Genomic DNA, 26,886 nt, shown 5'->3' with positions numbered 1-26,886 from the left:
ACCACCCCCCCCAAAGCCTGCTTTTCCAAGCCTGCTGGTTCTAGAAAACAGCTTTGTTCCGCCTTATAAACAGCAAACTTGGGGATTCTGGAAGATGTAATCCAAAAAGGTAACCTTTCCAAATTATGTCCTTTAGTACAACAGCTTCATGCCCATATTTTCTGCTTTCTTTATCCTTCGTTTTGCTAAATATTCAGAAACAAGAGTTTGGGAAAACTCTGTACTGGACATTTCAGGTGATTACAATAACTACCTTCCCCTGGCTTAATAGCACAGCCCTGCGGCTATTTACGTATAAGATTCACGGTGTCTATTGAGTTTCTTATTCTAGTAACGATGGATGGCATCGTAGCTTAATTTTATGAAAAGTTGGCATGTTTGTCACGTGATACCATCAACTCCAATAGAGCTGCAGCCATCGACTCGCAGTCTTTGGTTGCGACCGAAGACGCGAAGAGGAGCAGGTCTGCAAAGTTTTTAAAAAAATAAGTTTACTCTTTACTGTACCCTCTTTCAATTGCACGCTCACTCTAAAGTCCTTATAATGCGCACGTGGGAATCCAAGGAAAGGGAGGGAAATGGCTGGCCGCAAGGGCTCTAGGGATTTGTAGTCTCCGAGCGCTATCGGTGTTTGAGGATCTGCGCACGCGTATTGTTTTCCCTCCGCGGCAAAACCGTGTGAAATAGCCTGTTGTGACCAATTTTCGTCTGGCGAGGGCGATGTTGGGTATATCGAGGCTATGGCTTTTGAACGCTGACGTTTCTCAGATGTCAGTGGCCAAATCCCGGGGGGAGGGGGGCGGGGAAAAAGGAGGGCGTGGCCTGAAGCCGAGGAAGGAAGCGAGCGCCGGAGCGGTGATTATAGCTGGGGGGGTGGTGGAAGGAGGAAAATGATGCGACTCCGGATGTTTCGAATAATACGTTTTTATTCCTCGTTTGTGTTTTATGTACATCTCATTATATTGTCGTGATACCTATTAAAACCTTGTAGGGATATTTCAATAGCATTTTAGGAAAAAAAAGTCTATTAATTATTTCTCCTGCATTTGGCCTTTTAGTATGTTGTGTAGTAAGGATAGCGTTTTATATTTAATTGGGAGATAAGGGGTTGCATTGATTAAGGCCTCATGGATTTCTCTGCTAATATTTCAAAATTACAGTACGTGCTGCAAAAACATGCTTTCTCTGATTTGTGGAGGACGTCCAGATTCTAGAATGAGGTTGCATAGAATCACTTTGAAATACTGTATCATGGCTCAGTCATTCGCTCTGGGCACCGGGCAGAATACCTTTCATCACTGTGTGTGTGTTTAGTCGTTTAGTCGTGTCCGACTCTTCGTGACCCCATGGACCAGAGCACGCCAGGCCCTCCTGTCTTCTACTGCCTCCCGGAGTTGTGTCAGGTTCATGTTGGTTGCTTCGCAGACACTGTCCAGCCATCTCATCCTCGGTCGTCCCCTTCTCCTCTTGCCTTCACACTTTCCCAACATCAGGGTCTTTTCCAGGGAGTCTTTTCTTCTCATTAGATCACTAGATAACCGTTATGAATTTGAAGGTTAGGAGAATTTCACATCCCCCCATTTTTAAAGGATCAGGAAGAGGAATTGGGGAATTTGAGAGATAACAATTCAAAACCAAGGCGAGAAGAAGAAAACCATCAATTCTCCTATCCTTGCAAAAAGGAAATAATGTGCTTACCTTTCAGTATGCCACTTTCCAGCTCCAAATGGTACAATTCATACCATTTTATTTTGAAATGTACATTTTAAACAATAAGGAGTATTCATAGTTCCAAGTAGGGATGCCTGTCAGTGCTAACACAGCAAGGTCCATATAAAACAGAGGACAAGGTATAATTGGAGGGAGGAGGAAAACCAGAGACTTAGAAAGAAAGCAGAAACATCTAGAAGCCAGGCACCAAAAGAAAGAAGGGGAAGTGCACACAACTAAGTACTGTAATAAGACAATACCTTAGAGCAGTCGTTCCCCAACCTTGGGCCTCCAGATGTTTTTGGACTACAACTCCAGAAGCCTTCACCACCATTTCTGCTGGCCAGGATTTCTGGGAGTTGAAGTCCAAGAACATCTGGAGGCCCAAGGTTGGGGACCACTGCCTTAGAGAACCTCATTGTTCACTGTCAAAGGCAGCGGAGAGCTGGCAGCCTCGGGAAATTCTGGGTTAGGCAGCACCTTTATTGGATCCTAAAAGGCTACAAATAAAGTGAGCTATTGCATTTTTCCAGAACTCTTCATCAGGCAAAGCTGGTATGAAACTTGGGGCTCAAGGAGAAAGTCCAGTCTTTGGGTCAGATGTGATGGCCATGGCTTGTAAATCAGATTGTCAGGGAGGCAAAATGGAGTTTTAGATTATACATTAAACAGAAGTGACAAAGGGATCAGTTTTCACCGTCTCAGTCTTACTGAAGCCTCCCTCCCTTGGTAACAGCCTGAGGCTTCTGTGGTAAACCTGGAGCAGAAGACTACAGAGCCCTAAAGGATCACACAGGTTTTTTTAAAAATATACCGTATGCTGCAAGCAATACCATGATAAATGTTATTGTCATAGGAAGAGACTTCCGTTCTGTTTTTTCTGACCCCAAGGTGTGGCTAATAATTTCATTGTACAGTAGTTGACTTCTTATAGTGTAATTTACTATGCTAAGCAACAAGATTGTGGCATAAGTTTTAAATGTTTAAAACCATTTGAATCACTCTTCACCTCAGGCAATGAATAATTTTAAAAGTGCATGTAAACAAACATGCAATTGAGAAGTGCTCCTTTTGATGTTAATTCTGGACATAAATAAGTTCTAGGAATGCAGGATAGACTATCCATTGCATCGCAACCAAGATGATAACACCTGTGCTAGCAGAGAAGGAGCAAAACTGTACTACATGATTTATCCTCTCCTGCTCCCTTCACATCTATGTATTCTAAACCTACTGCTGCTTTAGATGCTGTGCCAGTATGTTTACTTCCAGCCAGTTCTCTCCTCGCACATCACAAACCATCTCAGCTTGTTCCCATTTTAAGAGGCTGCTTGGCAACTGGAAGGGTGACTCAGAGGAAGCATAAAGGCTGTGAAACACAATGTAATAGTATATGCTATATACACTGGCAGATGTCCACTGCTGGCTTTGGCAGCTGAAATGTTTTTTTGCTGTCCATACTGAGATTTTAATGGCCAGTTTACACAGCCATTGCCAGTTATGCATCTCACTTGACAATCAGATTTCACTCCCTTGTAGCCAAACAATGATGCAGGTGCTCCAACTGTCCCTCTGTACCGAAAGATTTCATTCTGTGCTGTCGGCTGAGGTATGATGAAAGAAAAATGCTGCTTCAAACTTCATTTTTCTCACTAGGACCACATTTGGGTTTTGATGTTGTTTCAGTTGCAGTGAGTCAGAGTCCACATGAAGTAGGAGTTTGCTTGGGGGAAAATATTAATGAGTTCGGTCGCAGGCTTCATGAAAGCCTGGAAAGAAATAGTAAAGAACCACCAGCAGTGTTGTAGTTGTTGATGTCGGAGACATAGGTGCTTTTTATGACATTCCCCATTGCAGCACCCCGAGGGAAAGTTGCAAAATTCCTTCCAGAACTGGCTCCACTATTCCAGGGATCGCAGGGACCTATAGCTGCTAACGTTGCCGCATTTTAAATGTCACTTAGTACAATGCTCTTCCCAAGAAAATCCTTGCAGCAAAAGTAATAGAATTGAAGGATTTAGTATCTGATTCCTTTCCTGAAAAAAAACATTAATAGTAATGACAGGAGGTAGACTGGCTCATGTAGGAACAAAACTGTTTACATGTATAGTTGTCTATTTGTTAGTAGTTGTTTGTAGTTACAATTGGGGCTTTTTAGCTCCAGACGTTTCTCGATGGGACAGATTATCTAGATTGGTATCAGTCTGACTTCAGATCTAGTTATGGGATGGAAATTTTTTGGTTTGCCTTGGTGGATGATTTATGCCAGGAACTGGACAAAAGGGGTGTTCCCCTATTGGTTCTGCTGGATCTCTGAGCAGCTTTTGATAATATCCACCATGGTATCCTCCTGGCCCATTTCTCTGGGATGGGACTTGGAGGCACTGTTTTATAGTGAGCCCTTCCTGGAGAAGAGAATTTAGAAGGTGGTGCTGGGAGAATCCTGTTCTACACCCTGGCCTGTGAGGTCCCTCAGGGTTCTGGTTTGCCTCTTATATTATTTAACATCTACATGAAAACACTGTCGGAGAGATTGTCCGGAGTTTTGGGTTTTGGTGTCACCTGTATGCAGATAACACCCAACTCTATTTCCTCTTGCTATCTAGATCCAAGGAAGCTGTTTCAGCTCTAGATCAGAGTCTAGTGTCAGTAATGGACTGTATAAGGGCAAATAAACTGAAACATAATCCAGATAAGACTGCAAATTATGCAGTCGAGTTTCCCGCATTTGGGGAAACAGCAGGGATCAGCTCATGTGGTCCTGGTTAATTGAAAGGCAGATCAAGGAATAAGATTCAGCGTGTGCTAGATAGGGTTACACTCCCTTTGAAAACACAGGTGTTCAGCTTGGGGGTGCTCCTGGATTCATCTCTGAGCTTGGATGTCCAGTTTTCATCAGTGACCAGGAGTGCCTTTGCACAGTTGAAACTAGTGCACCAGCTGCATCCGTCCTTGAGAGGTCTGATCTGGCCATGATGACACATGCTTTAGTTACATCCTGGCTGGATTACTATAATGCACTCTACATGGGACTACCTTTGGAAAGTGTCAGGAAACTTCTGTGGGCCCAAAACGCAGCATCCCGATTGCTAACCGGGGCTGGTCACGGACCACATAATCAGAGCCTTGTGGCGCAGTGGTTAAAGCGCTGTACTGCAGCTAAAACTGTGCTCACGACCTGGGGTTCAAATCCCAGGTAGCCAGCTCAAGGTTGACTCAGCCTTCCATCCTTCTGAGGTCGGTAAAATGAGTACCCAGCTTGCTGGGGGGGCAATGTGTAGCCTGTATAATTAAAAATTGTAAACTGCCCGGAGAGTGCTTGTAGCGCTATGGGGCGGTATATAAGTCCAATCAATCAATCAATCAATCAATCAATCAATCAATCAATCAATCAATCAATCAATCAATCAATCCCTCTGTTACAGCAGCTCCACTACCTGCTGATTTGTTTCCAGGCAGAACTCAATGTGTCGGTTCTAACTTATAAAGCCCTAAACGGCTTTGGTGCAAGCTGCCCCAAGGACTGCATCTCCAGTTATAAGCTTGCCTGGCTGTTAAGATCATCAGGAGAGGCCTTTCTTTCAGTCCCTCCAGCTTCACAAGTGCGTTTGGTGGGAAGAGGGGAGAGAGGGGCCTCTCTGTCCGCGCTGTCAGACTTTGGCACTCCCTCCCACAGGAGGTTAGGCTGGCCTCATCTTCACTGTCCTTCCGGGAGCGGACAAAGCACTTTTGTTGTTGCTTGTATTATTTACTATGCTATTTGTTTGATCCTTTTAAGTATTTGTATATTTACTCTTTTAAGCTTTTAAATACTGTCTTTTAATGATGCAAGCTGCCTTGGGTCATTTTCAAAGAGAAGGGTGGGATAAAAGTATTTTAAATAAAAAAATCATTAATTAATCGTTGTGTTATTATGATTCAGAGAATTCAGTTTTTAGATGGTGCAGGGGAAAGAACAATTTGATGGTAGAACATCCTAGAACTTAAGATGCCCTCACTATCAGTTTTGTGCAGGATAGTCCCAGCCCTCTTATCAGCTTAGGCAGGATACAAATTTGACTACGTATGTCATTCCGTACCTAGTGACATGGTTGACATCACTATAGAGGGACATGCTCTACAAGAGTCTCGCAATCTGGAACTCTGTGTACTTTTGCCAACATCATAGCTATGATGTTTAGGAACTTTAGTTGTTGATTTAGAAACTGCTTGTTAATCACATTGCTGTGAATATTTCAAGATTCTCTGTACATACTTTGCTGTGTTGTCCTGAAGAGTCATCGTTTTGATTGCCTTGGTGGACACGAGTCAGCTGTTTTAACAAAGAGGTACTACAGTATTATTAAAATTGCTTTGGAATTCAGTATTTCTAACTTTTAACAAAAGGACACCTTTGGCTGCATGTTACCGAGGAATGAATATAGCTCCAGAAAATACTTGTGTTGTATTCTATATTCTATAGTAAAATCTTATTGAACTCACTGGTATTTAGTAATTAAGGGTTGTTAGTTGGAAAGTTCATGTGTATTGAAAGGAAAGACAAATATAGATTGCAGAGTATCCGTTTAGGCTGTATTCTTGGCATGTAATGTACTTCTTTACATGGGAATAAGCCCCACAGCAGGACTTACTTCTGAGTAAATATGTTAATAATATGTCTGTTGTAAAAAAAAAAAGTATGTACTGTAATTGCATATCTGATTCTCATATACAGTTGTGTTCAAAATTATTAAACCCCCACTGAAATTGAATGTTTTGGCCATTTTGACATTGATTTTGATCATTCAGTCATCTTGCTTACATTTACATGAAAGAGGCACTTGTAGGTCAGAGAAATATAACCTTAAGTTTATAATGAAATAACCACAAATGTCTTTTCTGTGCTCACATCATTATTAGTTTTTATTCAACCCCCAAGTGACATTCAATCTTAGTACTTAGTACAACATCCTTTTACAGTTATAACAGCTTTTAAACGTGAAGCATAGCTTGACACAAGTGTCTTGCAGCGATCTACGGGTATCTTCGCCCATTCTTCATGGGCAAAAGCCTCCAGTTCAGTCAAATTCTTAGGCTTGCGCACTGCAATTGCTTTCTTTAAGTCCCACCAGAGGTTCTCAATCGGATTTAAGTCTGGTGACTGCGATGGCCACTCCAAAATGTTCCAGCCTTTCCTCTGCAACCATGCTCTAGTGGACTTGGAGGTATGCTTGGGATCATTGTCCTGTTGAAAGGTCCAACGTCTCCCAAGCCTCAGGTGTGTGACGGACTGCATCACATTTTCATCCAATATCTCCTGGTACTGAAGAGAATTCATGGTACCTTGTACACGCTGAAGCTTCCCTGTACCTGCAGAAGCAAAACAGCCCCAAAGCATTATTAACCCTCCGCCATGCTTCACAGTAGGCAAGGTGTTCTTTTCGTCATATGCCTTGTTCTTCCTCCTCCAAACATAGCGTTGATCCATGGGCCCAAACAGTTCTAATTTTGTTTCATCAGTCCACAGAACACTATCCCACAACTTTTGTGGTTTGCCCACATGACTTTTGGCATACTGCAGTCGACTCTTCTTATTCTTGGGAGACAGCAAGGGGGTGCGCCTGGGGGTTCTGGCATGGAGACCTTCATTACGCAGTGTGCGCCTTATTGTCTGAGCTGAAACTTCTATACCCACATCTGACAAATCTTTTTTCAGTTCCTCAGCAGTCACACGGGGACTTTTCACCACTCTACGCTTTAGGTAGCGCACAGCAGTCGAAGTCAGCATCTTCTTTCTTCCACGACCAGGTAGCATTTCAACAGTGCCCTTTGCCTTGAATTTGTGAATGATGCTTCCTATGGTGTCTCTTGGTATGTTTAACTTCTTTGCAATCTTCTTATAGCCGAAGACAAATCACCTCTTCTCTTGTCTTCCTGGACCATTCTCTTGACTTCACCATGTTTGTAACCACACCAGTAAATGTCTAGAAGGAGCTGAGTATCACAGTCATTTTAAAGCTGCCTAATTGGTGCTTATTATGCTTGATTGGTGCTCGGTGACATCCACAGGTGTTTTCAATACCTGATCGAAAACACCTGAATGAACCTCTCTTCTTCAGAGTGGTGGTCTTTAAGGGGTTGAATAATTGTGGCAATGAAGAAACCACAAAAGAAACATTTACTACTGTATTACATAAACAATTGATGTTATTTTAGTTGCATTTGGTTCTTTAAAACGTCCTTGTAGGATTTCATTCTGAATACAATTCCAAATGTACACTATAGTCCCTAAACCCCTTTACAGCATTGGGGGTTGAATAATTTTGAACACAACTGTAGCAGTGGCAGCGAACCATTTTAGACTCGAGTGCCCAATCGGGGGGGGGACCCAGCGTGTGGCGGCACCACCACCACCGGAGGTAGCGGTGATGGAACTGAAAGTGGCAGCGGAAGGGGGAATCCCAGGCACAGAGGTGCCTTGATACCCTGCTCTGGATCCACCGCGACGCCGGATCCTGGCACGCCACCTGTCAAAATGGCAGCACTGCGGCTGCAGCCGCTTCCTCTGGTTTGGCTGTGGGGGGGGGGAGTAGCGATCTGCCGACTTATGGCTCGCATGCCTGCAGAAAGGCCTCTGCGTGCCAGCTGTGGCACGCGTGCCATAGGTTTGCCGTCGCTTTCATATAGGATCTTTTACTTTGCTCCTTAGTTGAAATTGTTCAACTTGTATCTTCTGCACTGCATGCCTGCTTTTTGTCTCATAAGAAATAATTGAAGGTTAAGAAGTCCAAACTTCTGCATAATTTTTAACAAATAAATTATCGCAGATTAAAATGCACTACTTTGCACACAAACATTGACACACAACTATGTGTATAAAATCCCCAACATATCCAACCTGCAGTGAACATTCTTTCTGCTGCTGCTGCCAATACTGCTAAAAGATATTGCTGTCTTGAAACACCAGGACAAAAAGGAGCTATTGGGGTCATCAAGGCCCCATGTGAAGATCTTTCCTTGTGATCTCTCACAATAAGGTAATGCACATTCACGGGCTCAAAATATCAGATCATTTAAATCTGCCCCCTAAAGGAAATTCTTTAGCAGAGTAAGTTGCAGTTAGAGTAGACTCATCTGAATCAATGGAACTTACAGTTGCCTTACTAAATCTACAGTGGCCTTTTCACATGGGTTACTATGCTAAGCAACAGAACCTTGACCAATGTCACGTTTGAAGTGCTTATTAGGCTGTCACAAAGAGTATGTCATTTGCATTATTTGGGAAGTTTGGTCACTCAGTGTGGATCTTTATTGTCACCCTACAAGTTTCCATAGTGTCCCTTTGAACAGTGGTCCCCAACCTTGGGCCTCCACTTCTGCTGGCCAGGATTTCTGGGAGTTGAAGTCCAAGAACATCTGGAGGCCCGAGGTTGGGGACCACTGCCTTAGAATGTGGCCAATATATTTTCCTCTACTGTGTGCTGTGCAAAATATATGTTGCAGGGCCTGTTTTTATTGCCTGCAGCGACTGATACTGTACTAAGCATTCCCAGGAAACCCTTTTTAATATATTGAATGTTTCCATGCAATCTGTGAGATTTGTCTACAAGGATCTTCAGTTCATATTTGCCTTGCCCTTATTTTAAAAGATCTTTGTGGGAGATAGTGGTATAGTAAAGAACATGTTGGAGAAGCCAGCCTGTCAAGCACTGGAAAGCATCTCACCTTTTCTTCAAGAAGGGATATGGCCTCTAAAGCTGTAAGCAGCCCAGAGACCTTTGGGTAGTGTGGGCGGCATATAAATTAAATAAATAAAATAAATAAATAAATAAAGCCATCCCTACCAGTTGGTCGATTGAGTCAGTGCCCTCAGGTAGCAGATGGTGGTTAAGTGGCAACAGAATCTTAAAAGACGGTCAAGTGCTAGCCTGTTGTCTTCAGGAGCAATGAAAAATACCGTGCACTGCACATGTTGAAGGAAGATTCAGGTGGCAAATCAGCTGGCTTCCATGCATGAAATCAGAAGGGAACATTATTGTGTTTTCTGTCCTAGCAGCAAAATACCTTTGGCTAGTCCTGATTTTAGTGCTGGGAAAGACATCTGTCTGGAATCCCGGAGAACTGCTGCTTGTTAATGTACCCAACAAAAAATAGATTGGCTAAAGACTTGGGGAGGGGCCTCCTTTATCCGAGTAAACAACCAAACTTCCCCAGTTATAAGGAAAAAGGAAGTACCACAAGATATTTCCAGTGCTCCTGGTTGTTTGGCCTGCTGGGAGAAGACAGTGGCTGAAATCCAGTAGTAAATTGTAGCTAGAATAGGCCCATTAAATCAGTGAGGACTTGGTGAATCAACTCCTTAATAAGTTCTATTGATTTAACGAGCTTACTCTGCTTGTACCTTGCTACTGGATTTTAGCTGTTATGTTTCCTTTTTCCACTGCTCAGGAATGGGTGGTGGGAGATTTAGCCCGATACTTGTTTTCTGATTTTATTTTTAAATAGAAAAACAGTTTAAACATTGTGTGTTGTCATTCTAGAGTAAAGGTGAAACAGTTGAAGTGAGTGTGACCCTTAATGGAGAATAAATATACTGTATTCCATTCTGTAATGTCTTTTGAGAGCTTTATGGGCCTAACAGCCTGAGACCATCCTTTATCCCAAATGAAATGTGGGCTATGGAGCAGTCTTTTCATGTTTTTGCATCTCTCTATGGAAGTGTGTGGAGTTCCTGGTAGATCAGTCAACACATGCTGGCCTGCTGTAAATGGGAATACCAGCACCGGTTTGGTTTACTTGTGTCCATGTTAATTGTTAATATAGTGCATTTCCCCCCCTTGCTTGCAGAATATGAATGAGGAGAGCTCAGTCAAAACATCTAAAGAGAAGGAACGCAGCAGCCCAGTGTGTGTCGGCAGAGAAGATGATCTTAAAAAAAACAAAAAAACAACAGCTAGTGTCCATGACAGAGAAATTGTTGTTTTCTATCACAACGGAAGGTTTTATGCTCTGGACTGCCGCTGTTACCGTAAGAATTTTGTAGCATATATATCTTGCTTTTTTTTAAATAACCATAAATTTCATGAGATTGTTAAAAACGTAAGAAAATACTTGTTGGATCAGAACAAAGGGCCAATCTGGTTTATCATTCTGTTCCTATGATGGCCAACCAAATGGCCCTAGAAGCCCACAAGTAAGACATTAATGCAGTAACACCAATTGGTGTTCCCTAGAACTGGTATTCAGAGGCATCCTGCTTTTGATACTCAGGGTAACACTGAGCCATCAAGACTAGTAACTGTTTTAACTCTGTATTCCGTTCTTTCAACAGATGCAGGAGGTCCTTTGCACCTTGGTGAAATAGAGGTACGGCATAGCTTCTCTTGGCCGGCCAGCATGATGCCCAAAATCCTCAGGTTAACTGAGAGTACTTTTTCCACACAACTGCAGTAACACACAAATGCAAATGATTGCTTGATTAGACAGAACAGATGCTAAGATGAACTACACTTTAGGAATGTAGCTAGCAGCTGAAAAAAAACTTCAGAAATAGCTATGGGTGCCCTACTCTGATTCAGACTCCTGAAACAGGAGTGTAAGAGCTTTAAGGAGCATCATGGTGCAGTGGTTAGACTGTAGTACTGCAGTCAAGACTCTGCTCACAATCTGAGTTCAATTCGAAGAGGTCAGGTAGCCAGCCAGTTCAAAATTGACTCAGCTTTCCATCCTTTCAGGGTTGGTAAATTGAGTACCCATCTGGAAGAGGCAATGTGTAGCCTGGATTGTAAACCACCCAGAGAGTGTTTTAAGCACTGTGGGGTGGTATATAAGCTGCACATTTTGCATTGCTTTTTAACCCTTTGTTACCTTTTATGGTCCTAATCTGGATCTAGTCCGCTCTGTTTCTACATTTTACATGTCCAAAAAGTATAGCTGATGCAGATGAGAACCACAGCAGGAGGCAAAGAGTTATCTCCTTCCCATAGATACCTGATCAGAAGCTGTTCCCTGGTACTCTTTTTGTTTGTTTTACTTTTAATAAGATGCTAACCGCTATTGATTGTGGGGAGAATCCTCTTAGAAATCCAGAGCCCCAGACCAAAACTTTTGTTACCTCTGGGTTTTACTTGTTTATTTATTTTTCTGACATATCTGGGCCTGGTATGTCCCACCTTGAGTGCAGAGGATGAAAATCTAGACCTTGGTTTAACGGAGTTGCCTACCTCTGCCATAGAGTCTTCTTGATTTTGCTTTTAAAACAGAAACTCCATACTCCCCCTATAGAGGCAAGAAGAATTACAGGCTGTGTGGGATTCCTCTGGGTATGTATGTCATTTCTTTTTTCTTTCCTCCTTTTTATGTGTAGGATATCAATGGACAAGCCTGCATTATTTGTCCCTGGCACAAGTACAAAATAACTCTGGCCACAGGCGAAGGACTGTATCAAGCAGTAAACCCCAGGGAGCCATCGTTATCTCCAAAATGGAGATCAAAGGGGGTAAAACAAAGGACTCATACAGTTACTGTGGAGAATGGAAATGTTTATGTAACACTTTCAGATGTAGTTGACAGTATAGATTCTGATTACTATGCTGAGAAGTTCAAAAATATGATATATTCTACTGTGATAAAGTAACATCTGTGCTTCACTGTCTGCAGCATTAAAATAAATCCTAAATATGAACAACACTCTTAGTGTCTAAAAATTCATTATGTGTTGACCTTATGAAATATATTAAATTATGCATAAAATTTATAAACAAGCCTACAGACTTTCTCAGAAATCAGTTGAATAAGGGTGTGTTTGTGCCTTTGAGAAGGAAATACCAATAGTGCGTGAATAAAGTGCATTGATTCTACCCTATCTGAAACCCTTGTACTCAAAATGTTAGAAATTTTATATCATTCTAGTTAAACCTTCTAGCCTTCAGGAGTTTCTCTGTGGATATCATAAAATAATAAGAACATTATGTTAAACCATACTGTACTGGAGTTACTGTTTTTATATATTTATTTATTTATTTATTTATTTATTGGACTTATATACCGCCCCATAGCACTACAAGCACTCTCCGGGCGGTTTACAATTTTTAATTATACAGGCTACACATTGCCCCCCCAGCAAGCTGGGTACTCATTTTACCGACCTCGGAAGGATGGAAGGCTGAGTCAACCTTGAGCCGGCTACCTGGGATTTGAACCATACTGTTATACTGTTCATAAAAGAGATCTACTAGATTTGGAAGTTTGATGCTTTTTAAACTTTTTCTTTTTGTACTTAATCCAAGCTTTTTTCAAACGGTTGCCGAGATTTGTACTGGTTTGTTTGTGAATGCCTGCATGTCTGTTTATTTTGCGGCATTATACATCATTCTGTGAACGAAGCAGGGAAGCAACTGGAAAGTGGTTTCTACTTAGTACAATGCAGCAAAAATGCAACTTGCCTGTCTTAGCTGGAAGTTAAACTCCTTGGAAATGTTCCCCCTTCTGTCTGGAGAGCTGCAGAAATTGTTCCTGAGTCTGAAGCACAGCTGACATAAGCCCAAGAGTCAACAATTCTTGGGTTTATGTTGGTGGTGGTAGATATGCTGGCTGGGTGGGGCCTCTTTGTGGCAATACAGAAGAGAATGCATGTGTTTGTGTGTCTGATGCAGAAAACTATTCAGGAATAAAAGGCTGTGTGGTCCAGATAGGCAGATCACATGCTAAAAAAGGTCAGAGAGGATGCAAAAAAGTGTATCATTTGTGTAAACACCCACATCCTGCTGACCTGACATGACTTCATTTTCATAGTGTGACGCTCATGGATTTGACACATGGCTGGCTGTTCTTAGCATGCTTATGCTTGCCTTCAGTAAAATTACTCATTTTAAGTGGTTCTTAGGCACTTGCATGCCTTTGGGAGCGAAAGTGTTTTCAAGTTTGTTTTACTTTTAAATTTGTATGCATCACACAGGTATAGTAAAATAATTGTGTATATTTCCTTAGTGTTATGCAAATAATACTAAAATGCAAATTTTTTTAAATAAATTCAGGAAGCATTTTTTTTACTTTCTCATAGAGAATAAAAGGCAGAGGAGCGTCAAAGGGATCCATGGGTCCTGACATAAAGGGCCAATCCAAGCTTCTTTTATCTCAACTTTATTAATGAAACCAATGAGAGAACTCCAAATTGCTTTAGCTGTTCAAGTCCTCCATTGGTTTGCTCCATTCAGTCCAAATCTGGGCAGCTCATACATGTTCAAAAGGGGGAACAGTTACTTCACCCTCCCCATGCATGTCTCTAGAGGCTCAAAACTGTCTTTGTCTCTGCCCCCTGCTGTGGGTGGAGGTGGTCATGCAGTGGATGGCCAACATTTCAGCTTCTAATAGCTAGGGATAATGGAATTGCCTCTGCCTCCTCCACCATCACAGCTGAGTGTTGGGGTAGGCAGTGCTCGTGGCAGCTGTAGACTCCTCTGAGCTGTGGTGTCCCATGGCCAACTGACACTCGAAGCTTGCAGTACTTCCTTGGGTAGCTCAGGTTGGGGCCACACTGGTGCCCTTGTCATCCTCTTCCATTCTCTCTTCCTTTGCCTGATGCCACCACTCCTTCCCGACACTGCCTTCTCCCAGCCATTTTATACCCTTTAGGTCACCCTTCCCTTTTCTAGATCCTCCTGACCCTTGCTCTTTACCCTGAGCCTCACACTTTCCAAAAGGTCCCTTGCCCTCTAAACCCTCCAGGGAAGCCCCTCCTGTTGTTTTCTCTTCTACTGGTGACTCTGATGCGATTGGCAGCTTCAGAGTCCGTAGTGTAGGGTCACCCTGGGGAGATCACCCAAGGGATGATGGGAGTAGATGGCACAGGGGATGGCCTGATCCTGGGACCCCTTCACTAAAACATTTTCTCCATTGTTGAGCACCAGTCCACATATGGTAAAACCATGTTGAATAATTCAGTTCGATATGGCATCCCCACGCTGGCACTATAGATCTATGGGATATTTAGGGAATGGATGTGGAGATGCTGAATAATAGCACAGCAGTGCACTTGGTAAAAAATTCTACCACCATATTCTATAGGTAAACTTTTCAGCCGCCGCCACATAGGGGTCCATAACACTTAATCAGGCTTTGGATTTCTGCTACACAAGAAATTCTGTCCTTTGTTGCTAGATAGAGGCAGAGCCCTTTTCTTTTACCCGGCAGAATCTGGATGGGAAAGATTTTTTTGAACAGCCAAGATTCTTTACACGGTAACCTTATATAAGCCTGTTGTTTAGGCTGGGATTGCAAGAGCAATGTGCCATTCGCAAATAATATGTGGCTAGTTGACTGATAAGCAATATTGTAAATGAAACAATTGGGCTCCATGATCACTGCAGCTGGTGACAACAGCCACAAAATTAAAAGCCACCTGCTTCTTGGGAGGAAAGCGATGACAAACCTCAACAGCATCTTAAAAAGCAGAGATATCACCTTGCTGACAAAGGTCTGCATAGTCAAAGCTATGGTTTTTCCAGTAGTGATGTATGGAAGTGAGAGCTGGACCATAAAGAAAGCTGACCGCTGAAGAATTGATGCTTTTGAATTGTGGTGCTGGAGGGGACTCTTGAGAGTCCCGTGAACTGCAAGGAGAACAGACCTATCCATTCTAAAGGAAATCAGCCCTGAGTGTTCACTGGAAGGACAAACCCTGAAGCTGAGGCTCCAATACTTTGGCCATCTTATGAGAAGACTCCCTGGAAAAGCCCCTGATGTTGGGAAAATGTGAAGGCAAGAGGAGGAGGGGATGACAGAGGACGAGATGGTTGGACAGTGTAATCAAAGCTACCAACATGAATTTGACCCAACTCCAGGAGGCAGTGGAAGACAGGAGAGCCTGGTGTGCTCTGGTCCATGGGGTCACGAAGAGTCGGACATGACTAAATGACTGAACAACAATAACAAAGTGAAACAACAGCACCTGTGTTACATTTCTGCACTACCCTTAATGTATTGATTTCTGTTTGAAATTATATACAGTATTCTAGAGCTGTATTCCGCAATGTTGCTGAATTTTGTTTTTAAAATAACTTTGTGAGAAAACAAACTAGTAGAGTTAATGGGAAAAAGACTGTGGATCTAGGAGTTTCATATACAGGGCCAGCTAGGATAACCTAGGTCTGTATTTAGGAAGTAATAGGAATTAAGACTGCGAAAATGGCATTGTAATCATCAAGTACTTGTTAATTTTTTTCTGCTTTTAAATTTAGATTTTGGCATAGCACACTGTCACGCACGCACCCCCAGTGTCCCCTGTTTGTTTTCCCACTCACACTGGTTCACCTTCGGACATGACTTGTTCTTGTCACCCTTTTTCGCTGCCACCAGAGGATATTACCTTCACTGTACCAATTATGAATCTCAGACTATTGCTGCCAAATGTAACAACGTTTATTTATGGTTTGGTAGGAAAATCACAGAAGTAAAATCATGGATGTTCTTTTATTATTCATTCAATAAATGTGGATTTGATTACATGTAAGCTTACTTGTATTCATTCACTTTAATTAAGTTTTCAATATATTCTGACTGCCTATGCATTTCTTATTACTTTTCTCTTTTATATTCTCTAATGCCCCAACTTTCCAATCTCTTGTCTAAACACTTCCCAATCTACTCCCTCACTGACTCTCTGTCTCTCCCAGTTCTATTGACTCCGCCCCTCCTGTCCTTTCATAGGCTCCTGCACTAGAGCTCTAAAATGACTGACAGGAGTGACGTGTGGGCTGTCCACCACACATACGTTCCAACAATAATTAATTCTGATTTTATCACACATTTGGCAAGGTTGCTTTTGCAAGTTGATTTGTTTTTTTTTCCAGAACTTAAAATATATGTACTGATGGCATTAAAATGGATTTCACTGTTTTGAGGGTCTTTTCAAAGTTTCCAAGTTCAAGATATAGTAAAACCTTTACTAGAAAACACACATATATTTGCATGCACGTACGTACGTACACACACACACGCGCGCGCGCGCGCGCGCACACACACACACACACCAGATTTTTTTCTAATAGTTTATCAAACTGATTTCTGAACCTCTTCTTTCTTTGCTTTTTCTTTTTAGCATGCGGGCTGACTCTGTATGTGTAATGTTGACATTTGCTTACTAGAAACGAAGAATATGTCCATATAATTGTTCAAGCAGTCAGTATGCAAACAGAAAGACAGCAGCTATTAATACAGTACTCTGTAAAGGAACATTATTGCTCATTTTCTTGATCCATTGCTAAAAGTAGTGTATGGATGCTTCCATCACTTTTTGATGTCTTGTGAGCAATCTGTGAAGATCCTTGCTGGGCAGGGTTAGTTGCAAAGTCACTTGCTGTTTCATTTACTCTGGAAAATCCATCTGCATCCACATCATCAGTGCTGCTTTCCCTCGAAGCGTCTTCCGTATGAACGATGCTTTTTATCTTTCCCAGAATTTTGTTAAGGGAGACTGCCTGTGTAGATAAGATACAGATTTTAAATTAAAGACGTTGAAAGCTCTTTGTACTCTGTATTTCTTTCTAATGTAAGAGACAGACTTTGTACTATATTACTTATATTATCTAGAATACATTAATAACACAAAAAGGTGAAGTGCCTTCCAGTTTCTCCTTGACTGTGCTGGCTGGGGGATTTGGGGAACTGTGATCCAAAAACTTACTCTTCCAAGTTCTGACATTTAATGTCAGGCAGCTTCTCTGAAAATGCAAGAAATGAAGGATCATTTTAAATCGGCTGCTGGTCTCTGGGATGTGACAGGTAGAATCCTACTAGTTCTCTAATAATTTATTCAGGGTTGATTACCTACTGGTTAGTGAGAAAGTAATGTCATTCTCTTAGCAGACTGGTATCCCTAGAATACTATTGTGTTCTCTAGAACAACGGTCCCCAACCTTTTTGGAACTGCAGACTGGTTGAGGGGGGCGGGGGCACCCCCATGCTCGCGGGGTATGTGTGTCGTGCATGCACATGAGCACGGTACCTCACACACACATGTGTGCGTGACATGCCCCCCGCGAGCACCACATGCCTACTATGCAGGGAGGCAGAGAGCTGTCTCCACGGCCCAGTCCTGGGAAGCCCACGGACTGGCACTGGGCCGCGGACTGGAGGTTGGGGACCCCTGCTCTAGAACAGAGGTCCCCAACCTTTTTAACACCACAGACCGGTAGGGGAAGGTAGGGCAGGCAGGGCACCTGCTTGTGCACATGCGCAGAGAGGCAGGCATGGGCGCACATGCACTTGCACACATGCATGAAGGAGCTAGAATAGTTCTGTAGGATCCATGTTCTTTTAATTTTGTTAGATAAGTTACAAAAGTACTGTAATCAATCCTGCTAATACTGCTTTTGTGTGTAATTTTACTCCAGGTTTTTATTGAGCCTCAATACATAATTTATCAGAATGGATGAATGACCACATGGAAATTTATGTTGTCTTCCATTTGCAATCATTCTGTGTTTTTCTTTTGCTTCTTATGTCTTTTTTCTTATCATAAGGGGGGGAAAAGAAAAAAGAATAGATGCGCAATGCCTTTTGATGAATAGCATTAAAACTGTTTTCTTTGGATTCTCCCTAAATGCTGGTAGCTATCATCTGTGAAAAGAATGGTGTGGAAATTTAGGATAGATGAAATTTTGAAATAGGGTAGGGAGTATGTGGTATTTTCCTACACAAACAACTTTAATCACCCATTCCACTGCACAGCAGTATTTCAATGTAAAGACACAAATGTTAGCAAATAAATCATTCCATTGGTAACTGAAGTATAAAAGTGTGTACTAAAAATAACAATGACATAATGATAAATTTATTTCCTGAGAATAAAGGTACCATTATGCAAACATGAGAGAAGCTGGAACTGGAGAATGGTATTTATTATGGTATTTATTAACCTACCAGACAAATTAGTGCTGCATAAGAAGCACACATTACACTGGTGAGAGCAGTCCTTGCTGGATAAGAAATGGCATCATAAAAGAACACAGTCCTGTTCTGAAAAGAGAAAAGAGTCAGATATGGCATTCATTAGTCTCGCTACAATCTGGGCATGATTCTTTCTGGGTTGAGCACTTTCGAATCTCACTCATTTGAATGGAAGAATCTACAGCATGGGCATATTTCATTGAAATCAGTGGGTCAAATTGCTGAATCTCAGATGGATTGTGCATAAAGATTTTAGGGGTCTGAGGCCAGGGCTCTTACAGCTTGGGAGAAGCTAACCCAGCAACCCTTTTCGATCCACAGCCGCCAACGGCCTAATTTCTCTTTGAATCCTTGGTATAAAGCTGCCACCAACCTCCTCTCGATTTCATGCTTTAAAGACAAGCAAAACACTCTGGTAGTATGGGCCAAGAATAGTGAGGTATCTGGACTTAGATGTGAACCAAACGTAGCTCTGCACGAGTGAAACTTCCACACCACAAGTTGACTGTTTCTAAAGAGTTAATTTTACTAAGGACAAAACAGGTAAAACATTGTCAAAGGAGTTAACCCGTGAGGTTATACAGACTGCTTCACCATCACCTAGGCAAGGCACAAGATTAGCAATAGGCAATCTACCAAAACACAGTCATTTTAATCTAGCTGGTCTCTATCTGTTTAGGCTTAGCTAAACTGCAGTCCCTTAAGTGTTGTATTACGTATTGATTCTCCAGCCTGAGAATCCATCCTCTGTAGCGGTCATATTCCTCTGGCCGGGAAGGCAGTAGCCCAAGCCCTCCCTGTTGGGATGTTGTCTCAGTAATTAAAGTTTTTGGCCGTTTATTTATTCCTGATATCTGGGCCAAAAGGCAGATCAAAAGGGCCTTTTATCTAAAAACTTACTAGTCTGTATGGGTGAGCTCTTTCCTGAGTATATCTGCATATGGAGGGGGTCTAGGCCAGAGTCAGTCGTCCCTGCCTTCCTACACCAAATGGGGATTTCACTAGCCCATGCTTAAAGGGACACTTTGAAATGTGTATTTACCATCTGTTGGAAAGCTTCTCCTAAAGAGTGTGATACCATCTCTGGCATTTTGTTTTATGTCTCTGGCATCCTGACCTCAGGGTTTCTCCAATATATTCACATTGTGTGCTTGTTTTAGTATGTTGGGCATGTTCCTAGTACTGTATAATGATCTCAGTCTAAAGTATGGTTAATATGAATGGCTTTCACTGGTTTCCCTAAGCATACTGACTTGGGAATAAGTCCTATTGAACTCAATGGGTCTTACATCCAAGTAAATACTGTATGAAAATGAGGCAAAGCACATATCTGATAGAGAAGTCTTTTCACGATGAACCCTAGGCCACAATGATGTTCCTGACATCTCTTTTTAGTTTTACTGTGACAGACTTTGATGAAGAAACAGGAAGCTGCCTTATAATGAATTGGATCACTGGTCCACCTAGCTCAAGGGTGAACAATCTCAGTGGTCAGAGGTGAGATGTGTGCCCTTAGGCCCCACATTAGCAGACTCTGAAGATGGCTATTTGAAAAAGAAAATGGCTATTTTCAATATTCCCTTTCCTTCTGTCTCCCTATCTTCTCTGGACAACGTAGGGTGGGCTGGCACATAATAATAATACTTGTGTGTTGTAAATTCTGACTTATAGTGACCCTTTCCAGAGTTTTCTAGGTAGACAACACTCAGAAGTGGTTTACCATTCCCTTCTTCTGGGGGCATCACAGGATTTTGCAGCTTGCCCATGGCTACACAAGTTGGCTCTTTTTTCAGGAGGCACAGTGGGGAATCAAACTCTCAACTTCTGGCTCTGCAGCTAAATAGCTAAGCCACAGCAAGTTCTCTACCTTAGCTCTGCACACTGGGAGATTCATAATAATCAGAATGGCAGTTTTTGGGAAGTGAGACATTAACCTTTTACTCCATGTTGCTCAGAAGCTGGTATTTACTTTGGAGAAAAATTAGTGCCAGTGGATTCCCTCAAAGAGACAAATATGAGCTGTAGCAGCAGGAGAAGCATGTTCCTCAGGATCACAGCAGGTGAGGAATTTATTAAATCTCCCTTTAACACCTGGAATCTGTTCCTATTAATATTCTCTCTCCATCTGTCTCTAAAACACCTGCTGCAGTCCGCAGCCTTTAAAAGCTGCTGTAGTTGCTAAAGCCATGAAGAGAACTTGGGATATTTTCTGTACAAAATATGTGCACTCCTGTGGATCTTCAGCATTTCCCTCCAATAAATGTTTATCCCCATTTCTGACTCTGTGTCTGCTGCTTGTTGAACTACAGATTATAGTTTTGACTACATCGATATCTAGAGTAGAGGCTTTTAGTGACCAAGACAACCATGTCAAGGCACATTTCCTTACAATTAGTTCTCATACTTTCCCTCTCTGAGATAGAGATGGAATGCTTAAATACAGATCAGTTGTTTGCACATGCATTCTGCTTAGTGAAACAGGGAAAGTTAAGATCAATGGAAGCAGAAGGGCAAAATAACAGCACCTAACTGCAGTGGCTACAGATGAGTGTTGTGGTCATATTCATGAATGGGTGGCTACCATTTATTGCTGTGGGCTAAACCGCAGAAGCCTGTGCTGCAGGGTAAGAAGACCAGCAGTTGTAAGATTGAATCCACGTGACGGAGTGAGCTCCCGTCACTTTGTCCCAGCTCCTCGCCAATTTAGCAGTTTGAAAGCATGCAAATATAAGTAGATAAATAGGTACCACCTCGGTGGGAAGGTAAAACAGCGTTCCCTAGTCATGCTGGCCATGTGGAAATGGAAACTGTCTTCAGACAAGCGCTGTCTCTATGGCTTGAAAATGGGATGAGCACCGCCCCCTAGAGTTGGACACGACTCGACTAAAAATGTCAAGGGGAACCTTTACCTTTAACGGGAAAAAATGGGTTGGTTTAGTTGTAGAAACGAAGGGTTAAATCCAGACTTATGCTCAGGTATAGATGGACCACAATTAGATGCAGTAATTTCTTAAAATCTTAAAATAAGTCCATTTTTCACAGCATGAACCTCCTTCCTTCCTTGTCTTACAGTTCACTTTGTTTTGTTAGGTAAGGCACGGGGAAGTAAACATGGGTTTTGTTTGAAACTACAGTATGCTCAGCTATGAATGGTTGTTTGCAGTGATATAACCTTCAGAGGACATGGTATTTCTAGCATTTGATTTGATCTGAGGCATTTGAAATTCATGGAACTTGGAGTGGTTATAGCTCACTTGGAACCCCACCTAGTAACTTCAAGGACTCTGTGGTAAAACTCCGATACAAAATGTGCGAAAGGTAGGAATCCAGTTTGTTGCCTACCTTCACTCTATACAGAGGTTGTTTTGGAGTACTTAGTGTATTCAAAAGACGATGTGATATCATATTTAACTCTGCTAACTTTTTAGCAAGCTGTGGCTGCAGTAATTTAGCAACAGATTTTGATGAACGAGATATTTTAGTTAGCCCACTCATAATGATTGCTCCATGAGCTGAGGAGAATACCCTGGCCATAAGTGATCCAGATTCCTTCACAGGTCGATTGCTTTGCTAAAACAGAAGTGAAAAGAAAAAAAATCAGTAAAATTATTGACATGAGAGATGGTCAAGTCAGTACAATATGATGGGTGCAGGTGGACAGTAGATTGTAATCTGCTAATAGATCTCTGGGGTAGATCTTTAAAAGACTCAAAATCCCAATGCTATAACAAGAGCAAGTAGTCTTTGTCTGGAGTTGGGGTCCTAACCTTTGCTATGACTGATCTTGTACTATTTGCTTACATCTTAGACTTAGGAGTTCCTTGTACAGTATATAAAACAAGAGTCTTGCTGATCAGTTCCTTTTGCTTAGGCGTGTTGAGCTGTTTTTGAGTGGTATATTATAATCTCTGATAACAATGACATGCAGATATCTGTGTAGTTTAGTGTATGCTTCATAGCATGCAGTAGATTTGGTAATCTGCTCTTTGAATCACCATTTTGTGTCTGGTTCCGGTCAGTAGTCCTCAGATTTCTACTAAAAAGTAAGACCATTCCACCAAATATGAATTCTGCCCACCATGCATTGGGAAGTTTATGTATTTATGTGTAGCAATTGGAATCATATTGAAATCCCAGTATTCATCTTATTGGCATTGGGAAGGGAGGAACCAAACTCCAAACCTAGTACATCAAGAATTAAGTGTGACTATGAAAGACTTGTTTTGGCATCCTGGCTTATAGACCTTGGAAGCCTGGGGGGGAAAAACATCAAAAGATATTTATCGTGAGTTCATTTAAGAGCATGATACTTTTGAAAATTACATACAGTGCACAAGTGAGTAGCACTGCTAGGATTCTGCACAGAGGAATAAGAGAGAAATATCTCTTGAGGAAAACTGCACCATTCTATTGCAATGTGTCACTTGTTTCTAAATAATCAACAACAGCAAATTACCGTATTTTCGCACCATAAGACGCACTTTTTTCCCACAAAACAGGGGGGGGGTGGAAAGTCTGTGCGTCTTATGGAGCAAAGAAAACAGATTATATTTTTCTGTTTTCTTCTCCTAAAAAATTGGTGCGTCTTATGGAAAGGTGCGTCTTATGGAGCGAAAAATACGGTAAAATACATAGGACAGCCACAAGTTGCTTTTGACTAATGACAACCCTATGAATTAAGGACCTCTAAAAGATCCTATCTAATATTATGCTCAGGTCTTGCAGACTCCAGGCTTTATCTTCCTTTATTAAATCAAGACATCTCATCTTTAGTCTTTCTCTTTCTTACTGCCGTCAACATTTCTAGCATTATTGTCTTTTACTGTTGTGTTCTCTACCCAACAATGTTTGAGCAACATCTCCTCTCCTGGCTTACCTTTGGATAATTTTTTAAAAAAAGAAAAGACAGAGCAACCTTCATCCTGTCTCATCCTATATGCCTGGTTCAAAGCAACCTAAGCAGTACTATACTGAGTGCTTGAGTGGGAAGGAGGGTATTATGTATGCCTTTGGAGGCCTGTTCAATGACCCATCTCCTACCACCATAGATGGTGAGAGCATTCAGGCTGCTGCTGGTAAATACTAAGAATGAACTGTATTCTGCGAATGGTAAATATAACATACAGTATTTTAAACAGTTTATTTTATAGAGAAACCAAATATTGAAATAACAAAAATAATAATTCAGAAATCTTACCTGGTTTGAATTTGTCAGTCTCAGTAAATTTGGAAATTCATCCCTAATCTCATCTATAATTTCCAGGAAGGCCCTCTGTATGATCTCAGCTGAATAGAAAAGCAGTTGTTAAATGAATAAAATCTCTAAATTAGACTTTATTTATAAGCATTGCTGATATGTGAAAGATTTAAATTGATCTGAATGCATAAATAACTCTACAGCATGAGTATCAAAGTCTAGGATAGCTGACTGTGTTTGTATGAATAGCAAAATCATATTCATCACTTAATTATTATTGGAATGTAAAATGTCAGTCATCTGCAGGTCTTCCAGGCTCTGTCCATGTCCACCTCATTCTTTCAGATGCAAGCTATAACACTCCAAAAGCCACAACAGCTTTTTCCATTCCTTTCAATATACTGTTCAGTCCCCTTCGTTTATGAGCCAGATCCCACCTTACTATGCCAGCTACCTCTGCCTTAGTGTAGTAGGTCCATCATTGCTTATCATACAGCACATTCTTTGAATGCTGAAATACTCATATTCATCTCTTGCTAGCTTTAGTTAAAATGCTGTTTTGTAGCATGGATTTGGCAGCCTCCTTCTGCTTGAGCCTCAAAGTACTGCTGTCAATAAAAATTGAAAATGGCAAGCTAGAGGGAACCATGGTGTGACTTAAGAATAAGGCACTTCTGTTATATGCAACATAACTTTCTTCTGATTCATTCCCCTAGTTCTACTTTCTGGAAAATAGATACCAACTGCACCACACTATCCTGGAATAATTAAATTCAGAGAGCCAAGCTAATTTCTGAAATCTCTGGAGGGGTAGGAAGAAAACAAGCATCTTTTACAAGAAGCAGAAGTGCATATTTTGGGGAACATTGCCCAGTTCTCAGTATTTAAACCTAGGGAATATCTACCTGGTGCTTCCAACCTTGAAAGGCATAATTTTGAAAAATCTGTGGCAGACCCTCCTCCACAACATATATAGAGTTATAGTTTTGTTCTTGTAATCGGATATATTGTGTGAGATACAACATACTAGTCAGATGTGAGTGTGTGCATGCACAAACACATACAACTGGTAGAAATACTTAAAAATGTATTAAAGAAGCATAAGGAAGGAGGTGTTCCTTCAAGTTTTGCTCATCTGTTCCAGGCTGGAGGGTTAAAGATACGTAGACATAGAATGACTCATACCTTGCCCAACAAATTTTCTGACCATCTCCCCACAGATCCAGCCAATTGGCCTGAGAGACATTCTGTATGTTATTTTTGTGTCTTTCTGCAGCAACAACTTTGAGTATAGTGTGCCCTGGTTTAGCTTGTTTTTCAGGCCACCAATGACAGTACAGTATCCCCATATATACACATATGCCTCTGTCCAAACTAAGAAACCTTTGTGAGATCACAATGTGCCTCTTAGACACAGTACTAGCTTGACTCCTGATGCCTAAAGTGTCATGTGTACAAAACAAAATTGTCTCCCCTTAGATTTCTATCGATGCCCTATATCTACAGATGAAGGGAAATAAAATCACATTAACAGAATCAAAATTCAAGTATTTTAAAATAGTTTGAAACACTTTCAAATAAATGTTTTCCAGTAATTCTCATCTTGTAACATGTCCAAAACACAGTAGCCTCAATTTAATCATACTAACTTTTAACATTTGGCTTAAATCCAAGTATTTAGGCTTACCTGGCCTGTAGAGTGTCAGTATGCTAATTGGTCATTTAGTATAGGGCTTCAGCAATAACTACAGAAAATTGATACATGAAGTTCTCTCTTTTCAGGAATTGAATGGAAAGTATTTTATTTGTTTCATTTTCACTTTTTTAGAAACCATAATGGCTTGGCATTTTTTTTTTAGAAACCTTAATGGCTTGGCTCACATCTGTCCAAACTAAGTTCTGTTGTGCTGGGGGGGGGATTTTGTTGTTTTCCCCCTCTATATTCCTCTCAGAATTTACTTTTTTAAAAAAATTGTCACGAGTGCAAAGAGGCCTTTACAATAAAATATTTCTTTTGATGTATTTTGGGGCTGGTGGGTACAGACTTGGGTATGGCTCTTTAAGGTTCTGGAGTGTATGTATGTAGCCCCCACAGCCCTGGAAGATTCTAATTCATAGAAGTCAGACAGGCTTTGCAAATATGTGATGTAATCCTATAATGTCCCCTCAGAAGTAAGTCTCAATGAAATGGGTGGGGCATATTTCCACATAAGTGAATACAGGGCTGAAGTGTTATTGACATCCAACAAATACTGACACATGATTTAAGGCTGTCAGCTGAAGGACAAGAAATAGAGCAGGCAGGATAAGAAATCTGCCTGTGACAGTTTTCAGTGAGCGAGTATCCTTGAGTACAGATGTGAGCCATAAAACCTCCTCAGCAAAGTCCACACTGTAAGGTTGGGAAACAGGCAGCCTGTTCCAACAAAGGAAGTCAATTTATCCTGAAATTTGGGAGCAAGGTGCCCTATTGTAAACTGTTGTTTCCATTATACACATTCAAAGTATGGAAGTCCTACAATTCTACAGCATGCAGTAGAGGATGGCCTCAGTTGAATTCTTTTCCTATCTCCTGCAAGGCTACATTCCTCTTCTTCAAGACTGGCTTAAGACTTGAGTTTTCCTGCTCTTAGGGGCAAGCAGCAATGTGCAATGTTTTATTGCAAGTTATCTGAGTGATACATACTTCCTAGAAGAACCAAAAAGGTATAGCTCATAAATTTAAAAATGCTCGTTGTTTTTATTTGCTTTCAATGGATGGGGAAATCTGGGATAGGAATATTACATTGCTCTTTGATCATTTAATTCAACTTCTCAGCAAATTATTTTGTTAATAGTTTACCTTCTTAACAGTTTTAAACTGTGTTCCATGTACTGCAAACTGGGCCATTTTCTCTGTACACAGGTTAATCAGTTGCCTTTAATGTGTATGGCTTTCGTTCCTCTACAAACTACTGATCTGATCTGAGAGCTTTACTGTTTAGTGGTTGCTGTATTCCAATGAAAATCTACTTCTATGTGGTGACCCTCAAAATCACTGATTTGACTTAATT

The 26,886-nt window shown here is 41.3% G+C and overlaps 2 protein-coding genes across 3 annotated transcripts; one reads left to right on the top strand and one right to left on the bottom strand.

The window, feature by feature from the left end:
- Window positions 1–652: 652 nt before the first annotated feature.
- Window positions 653–12,378, top strand: RFESD (Rieske Fe-S domain containing). 2 transcript variants are annotated; one of them, XM_020793208.3, is made up of 4 exons: window positions 653–855; window positions 10,537–10,717; window positions 11,021–11,055; window positions 12,056–12,378. In XM_020793208.3, exons 1-4 carry the CDS (start codon window positions 721–723, stop codon window positions 12,323–12,325), a joined length of 621 nt encoding a protein of 206 aa, XP_020648867.2. In that variant the 5' UTR covers window positions 653–720; the 3' UTR covers window positions 12,326–12,378. The 2 variants fall into 2 exon arrangements, with proteins under 2 accessions (XP_020648867.2, XP_020648870.1); XM_020793211.3 differs by lacking the exon at window positions 653–855 and adding an exon at window positions 5,363–6,038.
- Window positions 12,379–15,569: 3,191 nt separating this feature from the next.
- Window positions 15,570–26,703, bottom strand: SPATA9 (spermatogenesis associated 9). The gene is made up of 5 exons (XM_020793207.3): window positions 25,019–26,703; window positions 23,834–23,922; window positions 21,979–22,206; window positions 18,610–18,705; window positions 15,570–17,165 (listed from the first exon to the last, which is right to left on the bottom strand). The coding sequence occupies exons 1-5, from the start codon at window positions 25,077–25,079 to the stop codon at window positions 16,923–16,925; spliced, it is 717 nt and encodes a 238-aa protein (XP_020648866.2). The 5' UTR covers window positions 25,080–26,703; the 3' UTR covers window positions 15,570–16,922.
- Between the last annotated feature and the right edge of the window lie 183 nt (window positions 26,704–26,886).

Source organism: Pogona vitticeps, chromosome 2 (genome assembly GCF_051106095.1).
Source record: "Pogona vitticeps strain Pit_001003342236 chromosome 2, PviZW2.1, whole genome shotgun sequence".
Taxonomy (NCBI): Eukaryota; Metazoa; Chordata; class Lepidosauria; order Squamata; family Agamidae; genus Pogona; species Pogona vitticeps.
This window is presented reverse-complemented; position numbering and strand designations above follow the sequence as displayed.

Coding starts and splice junctions, on each gene's coding strand:
- RFESD (XM_020793208.3), top strand. CDS start 721: ATGTTGGGTATATCGAGGCTATGGCTTTTGAACGCTGACGTTTCTCAG. Junction 856..10,536: donor AGGAAGCGAGCGCCGGAGCG/GTGATTATAGCT, acceptor CCTTGCTTGCAG/AATATGAATGAGGAGAGCTC. Junction 10,718..11,020: donor TCTGGACTGCCGCTGTTACC/GTAAGAATTTTG, acceptor TTCTTTCAACAG/ATGCAGGAGGTCCTTTGCAC.
- SPATA9 (XM_020793207.3), bottom strand. CDS start 25,079: ATGTCTCTCAGGCCAATTGGCTGGATCTGTGGGGAGATGGTCAGAAAA. Junction 18,706..21,978: donor AACCTCTGTATAGAGTGAAG/GTAGGCAACAAA, acceptor TTCTCTTTTCAG/AACAGGACTGTGTTCTTTTA. Junction 17,166..18,609: donor ATGCAGCACTAATTTGTCTG/GTAGGTTAATAA, acceptor TTATCTACACAG/GCAGTCTCCCTTAACAAAAT.